Source organism: Falco peregrinus, chromosome 1 (genome assembly GCF_023634155.1).
Source record: "Falco peregrinus isolate bFalPer1 chromosome 1, bFalPer1.pri, whole genome shotgun sequence".
NCBI lineage: Eukaryota > Metazoa > Chordata > Aves > Falconiformes > Falconidae > Falco > Falco peregrinus.
Window position 1 is genome coordinate 107,879,233 of NC_073721.1, and position 17,560 is coordinate 107,896,792.

At 43.7% G+C, this 17,560-nt stretch overlaps 1 protein-coding gene across 2 annotated transcripts in view; it reads left to right on the forward strand.

Annotated features, from left to right (window-relative positions):
• Nucleotides 1-7,289: 7,289 nt before the first annotated feature.
• TBC1D2B (TBC1 domain family member 2B) overlaps nucleotides 7,290-17,560 on the forward strand; it is a 37,101-nt gene continuing 26,830 nt past the window's right edge. Inside the window, exons 1-2 of one of the 2 annotated variants that reach the window (XM_055806128.1) lie at nucleotides 7,290-7,738; nucleotides 14,479-14,632. In XM_055806128.1, the coding sequence (XP_055662103.1) occupies nucleotides 7,376-7,738; nucleotides 14,479-14,632 (517 nt within the window). In that variant the 5' untranslated portion in view covers nucleotides 7,290-7,375. Of the gene's footprint in view, nucleotides 7,739-13,420; nucleotides 13,571-14,478; nucleotides 14,633-17,560 lie in introns of those variants that run through there. The other variant, XM_055806135.1, reaches the window with a different exon arrangement.

A 17,560-nucleotide genomic window follows, 5' to 3' on the forward strand; every position in this document is an offset into this window, starting at 1 on the left:
GAAAACTCGTGAAAGAACTTCTGGGGGAGCTGCTTCTGTGCGTAGATCTCACATTCAGGAAATAACTGAGTTAGGACACAACAGTTGTGGCTGGGTAGCTATGTGGTAAATGCTTAAGATTAACCCAGTGAGGCCTTCAGAAGATTCCAAATAAAAATGTTTGCTGTAGCCATTACTTGCTTTGAGTAAGGTATATATATTCCATAGCTTTTGCGAAGAGTTTGCAGGTCCCTCAAAGGGCACTAAGGATGCGTTATTGTTGGCATGGGCTAGCAGTCCTCACACTGACCACATATGCTATTTACTGGATTTTCCCTGAAGTACAAGCGCTTACAGTTTTACATCTGCTAGTGTTGGTGTTAATAAATGACGCTGCTGCAAGAGGCAGTTAGGGTTTGAGGTGGAGAGAATGGAAAACATTTGTCTTCAATAAACTGAAGTGGTTTTGGGGCAGTCTTGAACACATGCCATGGAAACACAGCTTAGTCTTTAAGGAGTAACATTTCCCCCTTCTCAACCATCCATACTTTGTATCTTTTTCTAGGATGCAGATCTCGTTTTCTAGACTTGCACAAAATTTCCTTTGATACTAATATTAACAGGGTACGTACAAGCGTTTATTACGGCCAGGTAAGCCAGTGGTATAACGTAATGGCATATTTAGCATATAGTGCTAGCAAAGCTGGGTACAGGAGGGCAGCTGTCTGGAGATGATGGGGTCATTTTCCCCTCACATTTTCTTAGATAATACTATTCTTTGATATCTGTCTTAGAAAGGACTTGGGGTTAGTTTGGCTCCAGATTTGGATGTTGTGACTTACTCTTGAATCTGTGTTTCCTCAGTTTTCCTTTGCTTCCTGTCTTTATCCAAAGCCAAAGCCAGAAGTTCCAAAACAGAAAACCACAGGAAAAGCTGCTCTGGTAATATTTGTCTTGAGCAGAAACAAACAGCAAGAGAGATTTCCTGCAAAGTCATTTTCTTGTGAGGAATGTAGCCTGGATTCTAGACCAGATTTAGACTAGATTTAGACTGGCTAAATCTGCCTATTTGTGTATCAGTTACAGATTCTTATTTAAAACACATGTCTTTCAGTTCACCATCTTTAGTTCTTTTTTCAATCCCATTCAGCTTTGACAAATACATTTACACTTTACTAGAATATTGTATTTATTTCTTGAAAAAGGGTGAATGGACCTGTGATAAAATTATGAATTATAAGAATCTGAAGAAAGCTCATTTGCAAGGAACCGGTGTCACTGTTGTAACTTCCCACTAATGAGTGTGTTAAGCACTTCATAGTCCACATCGGAAGAAAAGCTCCTGCCCAAAGCATTTAGGCTGGAATTCATCCCACTGAAGTTTAAACACTGAAATGATTTGCTCTCCATCAGTTTCTGCTGTTTGGCCATTGATGCTGGATGGAAGCTGGAGCGAACAGACTTTCCACTCACAACGTACATACGTTCCATGTGCGGATTTTAAGCCTCGGCTAAAAATCTAAAGACTGGGGAGACGAATCTCAGCTTTCTGCGAGATGGACATTCAAAGTGAAGATAAAATCTTAAGAAACGCAGGCCCGGGGCAGAATTCCAGCCGTGGGTCTGTGTGTAAGTCTAACCCTGAATCACCCCCGAGGCACGCAGAGGAAGGGCTGGCCAGGGCTGTGACTAGCTGCAGCTCCTGGGGCAGTCCACTGCGACAAGACAGCGAAGGTCTCTCGATACACGTGTGACTGCCGTTACCAGCATAAAGGCTTGGCTGTGCACCTTTCGGAGGTCTTTGGAGGGGTCCCTGTTCGGATTTAAATGGAGGGAGGGAAGTGCTCCACTGCTACACCTGGGGTGAAGGAAGTTCAGGAGCTGCTGCAGAAGCGCAGTTTTGTGGTTGCAGTTAATACAATGCAAATATGTCAGCCAGGACACGGTGTACCAAGAAATGAGTTAGAAAGTCAGGAAAATGGGCACACCGTGATTGAAGGTGAGAAAACTGCCTGGGCCTCTGAAACGTTGTGCAGAAAGGAAGAACAACTCTTGGGCACACCTTGGAGTAGAGAATAGTTAAAAGCTTTGAGATCACAGATCCTGACAGTTGTTGCTGTGAGTTAGAAAAATGCTGCGCTGTCTGTGCTAGCGCAGAGCTGTACCAGCCACTGCACTTGGGAGAATGGGCTTGTAAATGCCTCACAGGAAAAAATGAAAATCTCTAATGCTAACGAGATGTGATGGCATAAACCACTGATGGACTGTAGAACTGTTATGTAAATAATACCATGTATTTTTAGATTTTTCAGAAGAGCCTTACGCAGCAAGGTGAGGTTGACAGACAAATATATAACCCAGTAGACCTGTAGTATGTTTCCACACCTTAACACTGGCCTTCTGAACTACGTAAGAGCAAGTAAAGGTGAAAACACTATATGACACCTGTTTTCACTAAATGCTGTAGATAAATGCAGGCGCAAACATCCATGTATTTGTACAGCAGTGATACACTTTTTCCTGTCACCTCTTTTCATCTTTTCAGTTTTATGTGAGGTAGCTTGTTTTGTGTACTACAAACTCTGCTAGTCTGATGATCCACGTATGTAGTGGCAGAACTTCCCTTACGCATTTTGCAGCTCTGTTACGAAGTAGTATACTGGGCAGGATATTACAGTTTACACAGAGCAAGGCAAGGAATCCCTGCAGCTCAAGGATAGTTGCTTGTCTTCCTGTTCACTAGTCCAGCGCTCTGACGGGCCATCTAATCCCAAAGAAATCCCTTTCCTCCATTCTGATAGTGCAATGCTAGACTTCTAACCACAGGAACATTTATCAATGATAGACTCCAAAATTAATTGTCCTAACCTCTTTTGCTTTCTCTCTTGGCTCTTACTTTTCAGGATAACTCTTCAGCATCTCCTTCCTTTTGTTCTAAGAAAATCTGACTGATGATCAGAAGTGAGTTTAATCATCCCTCCAGTCAATGTTCCGGGTTCACTTTTAAACTCTTTAGCCCAACATCACTTAAGCTGCTATACAGGGAATAAAGATAATCTTCAGCAGCCCTTCACTAAGTTATTTCTCTCTCTGTGAGACAGTGGATATAAATCTTTTGTATTCCATTCTGTCCCACTTGATCTTTTCAGATTCTTCGTATACGTAATGTTTCCATGTAATATAAAACAATTACACACACACACACAAAAAAAGGATTATGTGAAGATTTTTATTAAAGTCTACTCTGTGATCTCTTCTGATCTTTCTTTTTACTGGACACTTCTGTAAGTCCCCATTATATGTACCTATTCTTAGGTTCCCGGCTGGGAATCAAGTATACACATGGAAATAAGTTCCCCTGTAAGCAGCTGAAATAATTGTGTTTTATTAATTGTGTCTTTATATCCCTTGCCCATTGATCTCTTTGTCTCTACAACAGTACTCTCAATTCTTCTGCTTACACCCTTCAGCATTCCCGTCAAGCTGTACAGCAGGTCTCTAGGCAGCCTGGATCTGCACCGATGCTGACAAGCCGATAACTATGTGCGTGCAGATTGCCCAGGTCGTTGCTACAGTTGAGTAGTTCCTGCTTTTCTATTCATAAAGGGTCTAATTTGACTCTTTCCTCTACATGGCTACCAACTTGCCTGGATATCTCTACAAGTCTGATCACAGATGTGTAACTAGAAAACAATGCTGCCATTCAGTGGGCTGTGTAATTGTTGCTTTTTTGCAGTGAAGAGTTCTTGATAAGATGCAGTGCAACAAAAAGTACAAAGAATGGATTTAATGTTGTTGTATATTCAGCTGGTTTTGCATGAGACGATTAACTGAACTGGGTCTTTCCTACTGAATCAGAAACTACAAATAAGCATCCCTGCTTACTCACGGTGCATCTTTTTTCCATTTTCCGAGGGGAACGCAAATGGCGAATGTGACGCAGGAAAGGAGCACCATCTAGTGTTTAAAGAATAATACCGGAGAATGAAAAGTATGTGAAACGTCGCCCATCGGTTAACACATATAGACCGTGTAATTCTTTGGCTGACTTGTTTGCATATACGGAAAGAATTTATGTTGGAAATGTAATAATATGATGTTCTTCATGGACGTTGTGGTGACTGGGAGGCAGGGGAATGCAGAATGGTATGTCAGTCTGCACCAGGAACAGTAATTTGGAGCTATTTTTTTTTGCCTATTTGTCTCCGCTGGGAAAAGAAAGCTTAGGAAAATTTTTGGTTCCTGACCTCCAAAGAATGGAAATAATATTAGGCCAAAAACATTCACTCTTCAAAATAATGTAGAGCAATACTGTATGCAAGTACTATACATAACCAGGCTGTAGGAGAGTGACACTATTTATCTTGGCAGTGACGGTCACAATTAACGTTCTGCAAAATATTTGTTAAAATGGAAGTAACCGTTTAGCCTATATCTAAGCGTGCAGGTTTGGACTGACACGATGTGGGAGAGGGTTTGAGGGGGACAACTGTCTGTAGTTCCATTGTTCTGGAAAGCAAAAACCAGTAGATGTTTAGTGTGAGCTCTGAAAAATTCTGGGTTTCATCTCTAATTAAATCCCTGTATCTCAGAAGATACCAGACAAGAGACAAAGTAATTTTTGCTTTCTGTTTTGTGAAAGGAAGCAGTGTACACTCTCAGCCATTCTAATTTTGGAGCTGTGATCTCATTTTAACCAAGAGCATGGTACAGATGTGCTGCTTGTTATTGACTGGTGTTTCCTGCACTTCTGTAAACATGACAGCATGAGCCTGGCGCACACACCAGCTGTACTCTCTCTGCCTCCATATCTAATGATAGACTCTTTTTCTTGCATATTTTCTTTTTTTGGATAAAATGTGAATGTATTCAAGAACTGTGAATGCTTATATTCATGATAAGATAAAACCATTACAGTTGTAATGAGTTAGACCAGTCTCTCATTTTTGAGAGTAAATTCAGTTTTATTTCTTATGTGTTGTAGATGGCCTTGTTCAGCTGAAAGTGCCATTACTAAAATATTTGTTCATTTTCAGGAGAGAAAAACACACCAAAAAAAAAGGGAATTTCAAATATTTTCATGTTTAATGAGCTTTGTGGTCATTTTGGAAGTGTAACTGCTGTTTTGCTATATAGAAAATTTACTTGACAGTTGCACTATGGTTAGGAGTTACACTCACAAAATTGGCCCTCGCCTCTGAACAGGAGGGAAATACCTTGTGAGATGCTATTTATATTTGTTTTCTAGACATTGGTTAGCAACAGAATATCACCTATATCATCTGTGCATTCTGGACATGAAAACATGAAAGAAAGAAGCAGGTAAAGGGAAGAGCGGTTATATTCACAACAATTGCTGTTATTTACCAGTCCACATCTGGATCTGTTGCTGAAAACAAAGGGGGGTGGGGGGGGTGGGAGGGGGAGGGCATACATGAAATAAGGAACTTACTTCCCAAGAAGGGGAACTTCTGTTTACATAAATCAACTGTGAAATCAGGGGATTCTCCTGCTTTTAGTGTTGTGAGGAAGCTGAAGAGAAAATCAAAAAAGAGAAGTACTGACGGCAAAACTTTTGAGGATTTAGGAATCGATTCTGTGGTTTATTGCAAGATGTAAGTATTGACAGCAGTAGGAGCCATGGGTGCTCAGCACACAAAGAACAAGGCCACTCTTCATTAAGTTGATGAGATAATGTAACGGATCAGGGATAAGTGCTGGGGCACTTCAACTTGTCTAAATGACTGAGATAAGGAACTGGCAGCTTCTAAAGAGAGTCAGTGTTTTCCCTGTGTAATTCATGTTCTGGCAAATGACACTTGCCAAGGAAGAGCATGATGCTACCAGAAGACAGAGAATACTTTATATCTGGGAAAGAAGATACTGAGCAGTATATATGGAAGAAACGTTACTGATCTGTTGTCTAAGCACCATCAACACTTCTTACTTTCCACGTTTACTAAGAAAGCCTCAACTTTTGACAGAGCAGAATCATTCTTCTGGTCTGGAGGGGGAAAAAAAAAAAAAGAAAAAAAGTCTAGCCTTAGTTTGCAACACTTAATCTTTCAGCATAGCACACTTCATGTCATGTGAGTTGACTGGGGAGATAACTTCCACACCTCAGTTTCTATAACACATTACTCAAGTTTCTCTGACAGAACATGGGCTATTTCCTCACTCGACACATTTCTTATCAGTAGGTGACATCCGGAGGGGAGGACTCAAAGAATTCTGCAATCCCTTATGTCAAGGTCAAAGTGGGACCCACAGACAACGCTGAATGTCCAGGTGCTTTCTATCCTTTAACTCCTTTAGCACAGAATGAAAATACTGTCTGGGGGGTGAAGTGGTTACTTTTTACTGAGAACTTAATCAAGGCATTTAAAAATGAGGACAGAGTAAGAAGCTCCGGGGCATTGAGGCTTTCTGGATAACTTGGACTTCCAAACTGTCACGATTCAGTCAGATGAACCCAGTTCATAAATAGTATAATCCTAACAAAAACACCGTTGCAACCACCAGCTCCGACCATTGCAATGACCGTTTTCCCAGCAAGCCCTTTGTGCTGGAACTGAGGTTGGGAATGAAAAGCTGAGTGGAGTGGTTGCCTCCTGCTCTCGGGCGATGATGCCACATCAGCCTGCTTTCTGCGTTGGTACCCAGAGCGCTGGGCACGGGTATGGCACGGGCATGGGCATGTGCTGGGGGCCGGGCGCCAACAGAGCCCCGTGGAAGGCCGCGTGCCCCCCGGAGCAGCGTGGTCTCTCCACAGAGGGGTTCTCTGTTACAGGAGTTCTCTATCATTAACGCTGGAAGTGCCCTGGGGTCCGAAACGTGCCTGGACGTAGCAGCGAAGCAGGAACACATCACCCGTGTGGCCTGTGGCCTGCAGCCGCTCGCAAGGCCGAGCCCCCCGGCGCCAGAGCGTTCCCCCGGGGCCGCCTGCCCGCCCCGGGAGCGCCGCGGCTCGGAGGGGGCTTCCCGCAGCCGCCGGGCCGGACGGGGGGGGCCGGGCAGGGCGGGGGGCGCTGCGGGCGGCCCGCGGGGCCCCTCTGTCCCGCTGCCGGGAGCCGGAGGGCTGGAGCGCGGGGGGGGCCCGGCCCGGGAAGCGCTGTCCGGCGCGGCGGCGGCGCCCGGCACCCGGCAGCGGCGCGGCCGGGCCTGCTCCGTGAGCGGGCGGGCGGCGGAAGGCGCCGCTCCACGTCGGCAGCGGGCCCGGCCGCCCCGTGCTCCCGCCAGGGGCCGGGCCGGGGCGGGGCGTCCCTCCGGCTGGGCCCGGGCGGGGGGCGGCGGGGCGCGGCCGCACTACAAGTCCCGTGAGGCGGCGCGGCGTGGGGCCGGCCCGGCTCCCTGCGTGGCGGGCGAGGCTGCGTCGCGGCGAGGCCAGGCGCGGGCGATGCCGGCAGAGGGAGAGGAGGGCCCGGCGGCGGCCGGCGGGGAGGGCGCGGGGTCCGCCGGCGGCTCGGCGGGGGAGCAGGCCGGCCCCGGCGCCCCCAAGCTGTGCGGGTACCTGCAGAAGCTGTCGGGCAAGGGCCCCCTGCGCGGCTTCCGCAGCCGCTGGTTCGTCTTTGACCCCCGCCGCTGCTACCTCTACTACTTCAAGGGGCCGCAGGAGGCGCTGCCCCTCGGGCACCTCGACATCGCCTCCGCCTGCTTCAGCTACCACCAGCCCGAGGCCGCCGCCGCTGCCGCCGCCCCGGGGGACGAGGCCGCCGCCTTCGAGGTTCATGGCCCCAACGGCGCCGTCGCCGTGCTCAAGGTAGGCCCGGGGCCGGGCGGGACCTGCCGCCGCCGCGTCCCCTCAGCCTCCCCTCGGGCCGGGCGGGCCGCTCCCCCCGGGCCCCGTCGCTGCCGCCAGCCCGGCTTTGCCAGCGAAGAAAAGCGCCGTTTCCGCCGGCGCCGGGCAGGGCAGCGGAGCCGGGCGTTAATTTCAGGGCTGCTTCCCCTACTGGTGATTGCGCCGTTAAAGCGCCTCCGGAGGGGCCGCGGGCGCCGGCGGGCGGCCCAGTGGCGGGGCGGCTGTGCGGGAGCCACACGTGGAAAACGCCTTTCCGAGTAAATGGGGCGGGTGGGGGCGAGGGAGCGGGTGGCTGTCGGTTTAGGGGTGCTCACCCCGAAAGGTGCCGTGTGGCGGCCGCTCCCCGCCCGCCGCCTCCCGACCCGGCCCGGGCGCTCGGGTCCTGCCGCGCCCTTCCCGCAGCGGGACCCCCGGGAGCGGGGCGCCTGGGAGTGGGACCCCGGGAAGCCGCCTGCGCTCGGTGGAGAGGGGCCATACCGTGCCGAGCACCCGTTGCTGCTTCCCCGCAGGCACCGTGCCTGTGCACCGGCCGCGGGCGATGGACCTTGCTAGCGCGGCCCTGGCGTCAGGGTGCGATCCGTGAAGTCACCCGAGCGACACTGCCGGGTCCCTGCTGTTGGGAAGGGTCTTCTGCACACCTGGCCGACGGTGACGGTCTGAGCACCGGCAATACACGATGGTAGAGGACGGCTTTATAAAGCTCTTTGGTATTCTGTTTTGATAAAAATGAATGGTTGACAAAATAGGGAATCATTAACATACCTTATAAGTATATATTCTTATATATGTATATAAGAATAAGCACATTAACTGGAAAACTAATATGATAATAGTTTTAACTATATTTGGTTAAGGAAAAGCAACGTGATTGGCAGTTCTGCATGCCTTCATGTGTAAACCCTACCTTTTTCTTCGTATTGCTGTAACTAAAGATTTTATTGCTCTCTGTGAATCTGCCTTTATAGCCCAAGTGTTTATGTTACAGAAGTTTAAAACTGCAGACTCAGTGTAAGCTTTGATATTTTTTTAATAGCTAGAGGGTTTTTGTTCGGTTTTGGTTGGTATCTAGTGATTTTTGTGGGGAAACCTGCAAGAAAATACATAATGCACTTTCTGTTTTGAGGATTCTTTTTGAATAGGAGGGTCTTTCTTGAGAAACATGCACCTCGTGATGAGAACTATAGTAGGAAATAGTATATGCCACCTGTGTAATAAGTAACTGGTATGTCAGACGGTACTCTGGCAGCAGCCATGGGTGTCTTCTGCAGTCATGAGGATAAAATTCTTCTACTCAACGCTGACGCACAAGCATAAGGAACAGGGGATTTCCTTTTGCAGGTTTTTCCTGATATCTTTTTAGTCTGATGTTACTGTTCGGCCCATGCTTTTTGTATTAATTCCCCCCCCCATATTCTCTAGGAAAGAACTTGAATGGATTGGAGCTCTCTTCATGTTTCCCTTAAGGATATTGAGAAAAGGTGCCAGTTAAGGCAGTCAAAGTAATTTCTGTAATTAGCAGGGGAAAAAAAAAAAAATCTTCTACCTCTCATGTTGTTATGATGCTTGCCCTAAAGTGGTCAAGTGATTGCCCATAACAATGCTATTATGTTATAGGTGTTTATATAATAAATAAGGAATTAATGAAAATTTTGAGGGATATTGGAGGACCAACTGGCCTTTTGTGGCTGTGTGATTTAACAAGGGATAAGGCTTTCGCAGCTGGAATTAATTTTCTTCTACCCAACACACAATAGTTCTTTAAGGCCTTTAAAAACATCTTCCAGCTAAATTAGGTAGACTCAGAATTCAGAATGAATTCCAGATGTTAGATTAAAAAAAACCCCAACAAAAACCAAAAAACAACCCACCCCCCTGACTGATCTAGCTCCTGTTGAAATGTGATTTCATCTATCAAGAAAACATTACACACTGAGCATAAGGAGTCAAGTCAAATGTAGTCTTTGCCCTGAAACTCACATGCCTTCTTTTCCTCAATTTGCCGCTTGTTCAGAATTTCCAGATCTTGTGATCTGGTCTTTCCCATTCAGTATTATAAGCTGAGAGGAGCAACAAGAAATAAGCAACTGGAATTCTGGATTGAAATGATGGTGCTGTTGAGGAATGCATTATTTCTTCATAATGCCTCAGTTTTTTGCTAATGTAATGATTCCATCATCTGAATTGCTCAGTCTTTGCCATTTAATGGGAGCTGAGGACTGTACAATATACTTAGGTTTTTTTCTCAGTGTGATGATGATTTCAGGGAAAATGTACGGTAGCCTTTACAGCAAATAAGGCAAATCATTTATAATTTAGAAACGTAGATAACCAACCTGACACTTGCATGATTATAGCTTTTCTATGTATTTTCAACAGTTAAGTACATTAGAAGAAGCTAATTGTGGGTAAAAAGCTTTTCCATCTAAAATATGTAACTGGTGCCGTCACTTTAGGTAAAGGAGCAGAGAAAATTACAGATAGAATATGTTTGAGAATATTTTCATGGAAAGGGCCCGATCCTGCAAATACTTGCTGTAACGTGGAATGCTGGTAATACAGACAAGTGAATGTTTGCACAGTGAGGTCTGTCATTAAGGGAGAAAAGCATTAGCATTATGAATACATGTAAATGAACACAGGGGCCCATCTCTCATTTATTTTTAAAGCAGCATCTTGTGCTGACACAGCTCACTTGCTTTTGAAACAAAGAAATGCTGGCCACTGATGGTAGACTGTGTGTCTAGCCACTTGTGTGGATAACTTCTTTGTGAACAGTGGTGAGTTGGGAGGGGAGGGGAGTAGAAATTGCACAGAGTTCTTAAAGAAAAAAAACTTTGCTGGGTTATTGCCAAGCGGTAAGCATTCCAGACACTGCGGATTTTGGAGCCCAAATCCTTGAAAGTATTGGGCACCAAACTTGCTGAAATCAGAATTATTTAGGAGCTTTTACTCTAATTTGTCAATAATCTTTAAGGATGTGGCAGTGATTAATAACGGGGTGCTCGAGCTCAAGCAGTATTGCCTTAGAACCAAACACCATTAGGGCCTGACTCAGCTTAGAAGGTAGCTCAGCAGCAAAGGTGTTTTGGAGCTGATTTTTTTTTTTTTTTTTTTTTTTTTACTTTGCTGGTTAGTGGTTGCAATGCTTTAATTAAATTGGGCTGCCCTCCAAAAAAAAAAAAAGCCATCTGGCTCCAAATTTGCTGTTTGAGTGTAGCAGGATTAGTAAATCTTGAGAAATGCAAACTTTTTGGTGATGTTCCTTTTCACAAAAAAGCTTGAGGGAGAGTTCGTTTGTGTTCAGAAGAGGATTGAGATAAGAATGTTCACAAGTTAGCTCAGAATGGTGGGTCTGCTTGTTGCATTTGTTTGGACTCTAACTGAAATTGTTTAATATTGTCATCTGTGTTCCACTAGCGGGTCCAGGTAGAGGATGACAGTGGGTAGTTGTTTTCTCCCAAGTAATTCTTCTGTTTGCCATGTGTGCATCAGTTCCTGCAGGATCCTTAGTGGGAGAATATAGGGGAATGGTTTTAAGTAAATTAAAATGATTTTCCATCACTTATGTTAAAAAATACATGGGACTCTGGCTTTTCACTTATAGTGTTGCTGCTGTTGTCTGTAAGTTTACAATAATAATTCCTTATCTCTCACCAGTTCAGATAACATGGTCGTTTTTCTTCTTGCAGAAATGCCTCCATTAAAACATAACTAGCTAATGTTCTTTCTTACTGCAGAGCCACACAATAGTTTAGTACAAATAAGGATATTTTTTTTTTTTTGCAAGATTGCAATGTTGCACCTAGTTAAATGTTCTGTCTCTCGTGGTGGGCAGAAGCCAAATACTCAGAGAAGCCATGAGAAATAGGGCAAGCAGGGAAGTGTTCCTTCCTTTGATGGGTAAAGTGAATTTAAAAAATGTTTGCAAATTTGCCTTTTGTTTAGGAGTAGGGGGAAAGGGAGACCTAAAATAATTCTGTGTGTGGTTTAAAAAAAGGTCCATTTTAAACAACAAGCTTCAAAGACTAATTTTGTTTAATCAAGAAGTATCTTAAGAGATTCTCAGGACACTCTTGTACTTGTGAAATAAGGAAGATGGCTATATACATTCAGCAAAAACTGTTCAGAGGGAGTGGAAAACTCCATGCGAGAAGGAAGACTGTGTATGTGAAAGAAGGAAGGCAAAGTAACAGGCAGGGTGGAACAGCAGGGTACCAAATAATTCTTGGGAAAACTACTTAAAATAGGGGAGGGAGAAACTTCTGCTCTGCTTTCCTGTTTTAGTTGAAGGACCATAGCTGCTAATGACCCAATCAACGTGTAACAATGACATCAGTTGTAAACTGAGGATGCATATGTGCTGCTCAGCAGAGAACTAGGGCAACTGGGAATTTAAAAACAACAAGGAGCAACTCCAATAAAAAAAAATTAATGGTTTTCTGAAGACTATTGGGGAGAGGATAATGGGACAAATTGTGAAAAAGGCTTATGATGTTGAACTAGTGATGAGCAGAAGTTCATTGCAGGTATGACCTAGATTGACCCCAGGTGAATTGCCTCATTAGTTGGGTTGTGGTAGTGAAGCCAACCACTGAAGTGTCACGTTCTGTGTTAGTGGAAACTTTGAATTCTTCGTGGTTTTTTGCTGGAGCACACTAAAACATAGCTTTACAAGGCCTGTGTGCAAGTCTAGGTGAAGGGAATATAGGCCCTCAGATTTACCAGAAATGAAGGCTTGGCACTGGATAAAACTCCAAAGGAAATACGTTTGTGCTAGAAATAAAAGGGGAGATGTTTACTCTTTGCAGCAAGTGACCGGAGGCTGTAGATTTCAGCTTGCTGCTGTGGCCCTAAACTAACAGTGATGGCTGTGTGGATTGATGTTCCCCAGCGTCCAGTTCTTTGACGCTTCGTGAGAAACATCTTAGACACTTCTAAATTATTCTTGTCCCATGTCTTTTTTTTTCTTTTGTTTTAATGAAGGAAATGTTTTCCTCCAGTATCCTGTGAGCAATCAAGATTAAAGGAAACTAATTCCTATTTCAGATAAGAAATATCTTGCTTACATGCATTTCTTACCGACTGAGAAAAGTGAGCCTACAGTGTCCTCTTGCATCACTATTTGGTTTATTTCAGTACTTGATTTGACTTACGAATGTTTATTTATGTGTCTTAAGTCTTCCCATGTATGATGTACTGAGATGAACTGGAGCAGCAGCTACAGGAGTAACTGTGTCTGTTTTATGATTAACTTCCTTACACAGCACTTCAGAGCCATTTGCCGTCAGGTGTTGCGGGTGTTAAACTTTATATGGATAAAAAAAGCCAAATTGTAAAATAAAAATCTATCTCTGTGATTGCTGAACACTAAGATGGCAGATTGCTGAGCCAGAGGGACCACCCAGGGAAGCATCAATTCTTGTTTGCCACATAGCCTGTGCTGTCTTGTAATTAGCTGCTCTCAGGGTCAAAATATGGTGGTAAATGGATCTTTAGTTTGACTAGACAAGAAGTGTTCTCAGATCAAAACTGAAGACTAATTTTTGCCATTTGTGCTTTACACAGCACTTGCTGTACTTCCTTTGTAAGGAAATCCGTGTGGTTTGCTGCTCTTCACTCTTCTGCAGCTATACCCTGGACAGGTACCGTCTTCCGAGGTGACAAAGGCAACAGGAAGCTATTTGAAGTGGTCTTTAAAGGGTAAACACAGTCATTTGCCCAAGTAATGAGGGTTTTTCATGGATAATGCCACTAAACAGTTTGGGAGAAGGCAGGAGGAAAACTGGCTGAGAGGTGAGCGCTCTGTGTGGTTACAAGCTGAAGGACTTAGGTGGGTGTCTCTTAACAAGTGTTAACATCTTGTTCCGAGCGTAGGGTGTACTACGGTGAACATGCTAGTATCGGCTGGTGTCAGCTGCTTGTTCTAGAGTGGCAGCTGAGAGTGTATATTGGAATAAAAATGACTTTTCCAAGTGAGCACCTGCAGTGTCAGTTACCATCACTTACTCTCTTGTTGATACTTGTAGGTTGTCATTTGACACACTTTGAAATGACTCTTACAGCTGTGGTTCTTACTGAAGCTTAAAGATGGGTTTGAGTTCTAGCTCACTTATTACCTAGTTATGCTAACAACTGTAGGCTTGTAGATTAAATATTCTTGTTAGGCTTTTTGGTGTTAAATATGACCTTTCTGTAGAAGTCAGTTAGCTCGTGGGATCATCGAGTAATAACAGTATGTAGATTTAGTCATTAATGTAGGAGGCATTACAGTGCCTAATTAATTTGTTGGTTTCTGCTGGTAGTAAAGCAAGTAAAAAAAAGAAAATGGGAATCTTACTGAGTGTGTGTGTGACTTTTTTTTTCATAATGTAGATTTGTAGTTATATATTTAAATAACACTGTGTAAAATTACAAGATGATACTACTGTATTTTCTTACGTTTGAGTATAAAACCAGAGGAAAAAAAAGTGGGACTACTTCTAATGGAAAATGGATTTGGCATGAAAGTAAGGGATGTTATGTTTGCACAAGGTGCACCTAGTACGTTGGTGGTTATTTTGAATCATGCTGGTTTGGGGTGATGATACCTTGCTGGTTTGCTAATTATCTGGTTTGGGTTTTTTATTGCACTTGGAATTACTGTATTCATATACCAAAGACTTACAGTGATCTTGTCAGCGCTCTGGTTCTTTGTGTTGTAGGCTGCAACTCGTCAGGATATGACATACTGGCTTCAAGAACTTCAACAGAAGAGGTGGGAGTATTGTAACAACCTTGACGCAGCAAAAAGGGACAGCAGAACTTCCCCTACACCAAGTGATTTTTCCAAAGGTCTTGTTGCCAAAGACAACCCTGGTACGTTGAAAAATTAAGTATAATCAGAATGCATGTTTCTGTTCAGTGTCAGTTAATCAGTACAAGCATAGCACTGGGGTAGAGAACAGTCTTAGGAAGCTTTTGTCACTTGTTATCAAGTAACTCTGTAAACTTTGTGTATGTTAATGATGCTAAGATTATTTAACGTAAGTGTAATTTTATGTGTGATTTCATGTCTTATGAAACCTGTTGGTTTCTTTAAAAACAGATTTTTAGAAATGAAGTAAAATGAAGTAGTCTTATGACTAAGTTTCATTAAGTTGCAAAGTACAGTTTAGGTTAGATCGTTGTCTTTCAGTAGTTGCAGTATCTTAAAAGCTTACTGTGTTAAGTATCCTGAGATGTAAATGAGTTTTTAACGGGAACAGGTGTATTTTGCATTCTGAATTACCACACTTTGTTCCCAAAAAAGTATGGTGTGGTGAATCTATCTGACTGATGAAAATTTCCTGTCTTTTAAAATGGGAAGACATTTTGCACTGATACTACAGAAGTGAAATTCAGTCTCAGTAATAATCTGTAGTCAAGCAAAATGTAAGTTTAGACTGACATCAAGAGTTTTATAAAAATGTGTCACTGTATCGTGCAAACTTGCTCTGCATTTTTGCAGAATTACCTTGTATTCTGCAAATAACACTGGTTGAGCACTTCTGAATTGTTTTATTCCTGAATCATTACAGAAATGGATTGCTTCTTATTTTTGTTACCCATAAATAAGACTGAGTAAAATCCTGTTCTGTGCCAAGTTAGACATTAGTAAAACTCTCTTGGGTTTAAACAGAGTCTTGAGGTCAGACATATTTCATCAACAGATTTTATATTTTGTTCATTTCAATTTGCTTATACTGTAAAACCAGAAATGTTAAGCTGTTGTCTTCCCCACCCTTCTCGCCCCTCCCCTGGTTCAGGTCCCATGCTGCAGTATTGTCCTCTAACCCAGTTTACTGCTTTAATTTGAGAGCAGTCTGCTTGTAGCTGCTTGCTCAACCGCAGCTGGCTTCAGAGTACGTGTTTTCATAGGGGCTCAGCTTGATGTTTCAGCTATCCCAGTCTAACAGCTAGTCACTAATTAAGGAAATGCCCAGCTTTCTCCCTTGACGTAGCACTGGTGCTAATCTCATCCTTCCTTACACTAGCGCAGGGAGTGCAGCCAGCAGGAAACAAGTTTTTCTCCAGGTTGGTTTTTGGCCAGGGTAGCTTCCTGATGTGGTTTGCTGTAGGGGCAGGTGAGTACCAGCATCAGCCTGCGAGAGTTGTTGGTAACGTGAAGTGGGGTGGTTTGGCACCACCTTTCTGGCAGCAGACAGCCTGGTTAGCAGCTTGTTAAGCTATATGCAGCAAGAATGTATGTGTCTGTGTACAAAGATGTAACGGCTTGCAGGCGTTGGAAAGGGCAGCAGGCTTTTGCTCTTTCAAACATTGGCCTTCCTACCTTCAGCCTCTCACTCCCTGCTATGTAGTCCACCTTTTTGCATTTTGTGGTGTTTGTCTGACCCTGTGTTGAGTTCGTTGAGGTCAAAAGTTAGCCAGAAAGGAAGGTGAATTTTTTTTTTCGGCTAGATTAATGAGCGGAATATATTTACTGTGCAGTCAGGTGACTTCCAGAACTGATGGAAGGAATGGAGGGAACAAGTCATAGCAATAATGAGGCAGAGCAGCTACATACAGGAAGGCAGTGTAAAGGAGCAGGCAGGACCGCCCTCTTGGCAGCAGGTTGTTGGATCAGACCAACCGCAATATGTAACTTGGCCCCAAGTCTCTGTTCTTTCGTGTTTGTGCTGCTTCCCTCAGAGCGTAGGAACAATGTAAAATTAACCCGCTGTCACTGCGGTCTGCGTAGGTACTGTTCCCTCACTCCTGTTTTGCATCTAGCAGTTGTAATCCAGTCACTTTAGATGACTGATCGGATATTTTCCTTTCTTTTAAATCACTGGGGGGTTTGCAGATCAGCAAGCTGAACCAATTTGTGTAAATTGTAAAAAATATTCAATTATTATTAAACCCAGAGCAAGGAATGTCAAGATAAATTGCATGGGCTGAGTAGACCCATCCATTTAAGGGGCAGCCTGCAGTTAAACTGCATTATGTATAACTTGAAACTGCATCTAGAGTATCTCATTTTTGAGGACAAGTCACGATAATGACTTTACCATAAACTGAAGTGTTGGGATTTCTTCTGGGGAAAAAGAGTGAAGACCCAGAGTGATTGATGATTGTTTCTTCATTTTTAAATAAGTACTCCAAAAGTTTCCTGTAGAGTTGGGGGGCTGTTAAGGCTCTGATTCCATGTTGATGACTACAACATGTGTCTTGTTTTTGGTTTGGTTTGTTGTGTCACACCCCCCACCCCACCCCCAGTAAATACACGTTCAATGATGTGCTTTATACTGGAGCATAGAAATTGGTTTCTTTTGCTTTAGTGCTTGAGTACAGATGCTACCACTAGTGTTTTAAATGGGCAAGCAGTCTGTCTTCAGTCTAGAACCAAAATTGCTCACTGTAGTCTTGCCTGTTTTGTCCTGTCCCCCTGTGGTGTTTCCCCAGCCCCAGTTTAGAAATCTGGACTAACTGGAATATAGGTAAAGCTAAGGTACTGCTTTTTGGATCAGGCTTGACAAGTTTTTAAGAATATTCAAGGTAGTGAAAAATACTCTCAAATACTTTTTCAAGTGGGTTGTGGGAAAGCCGATGTTACAAAAATGAATCTGTAAGATTTGTCATGAAGCTGCCTTACTACTGTGGAAGTCAAATAAATGATTCATTCTTCATAGCATATGGGATTTTTTTTTTTCTTGGAATTGATTGAATGTTAATGTAGTTTTTATGATTTCAGTTCTTAGTTATGCTGTTCCTCAGCTCTTAATTTGCATTAATAAAAAATGGTATATGATGTATTTATGAGATTGG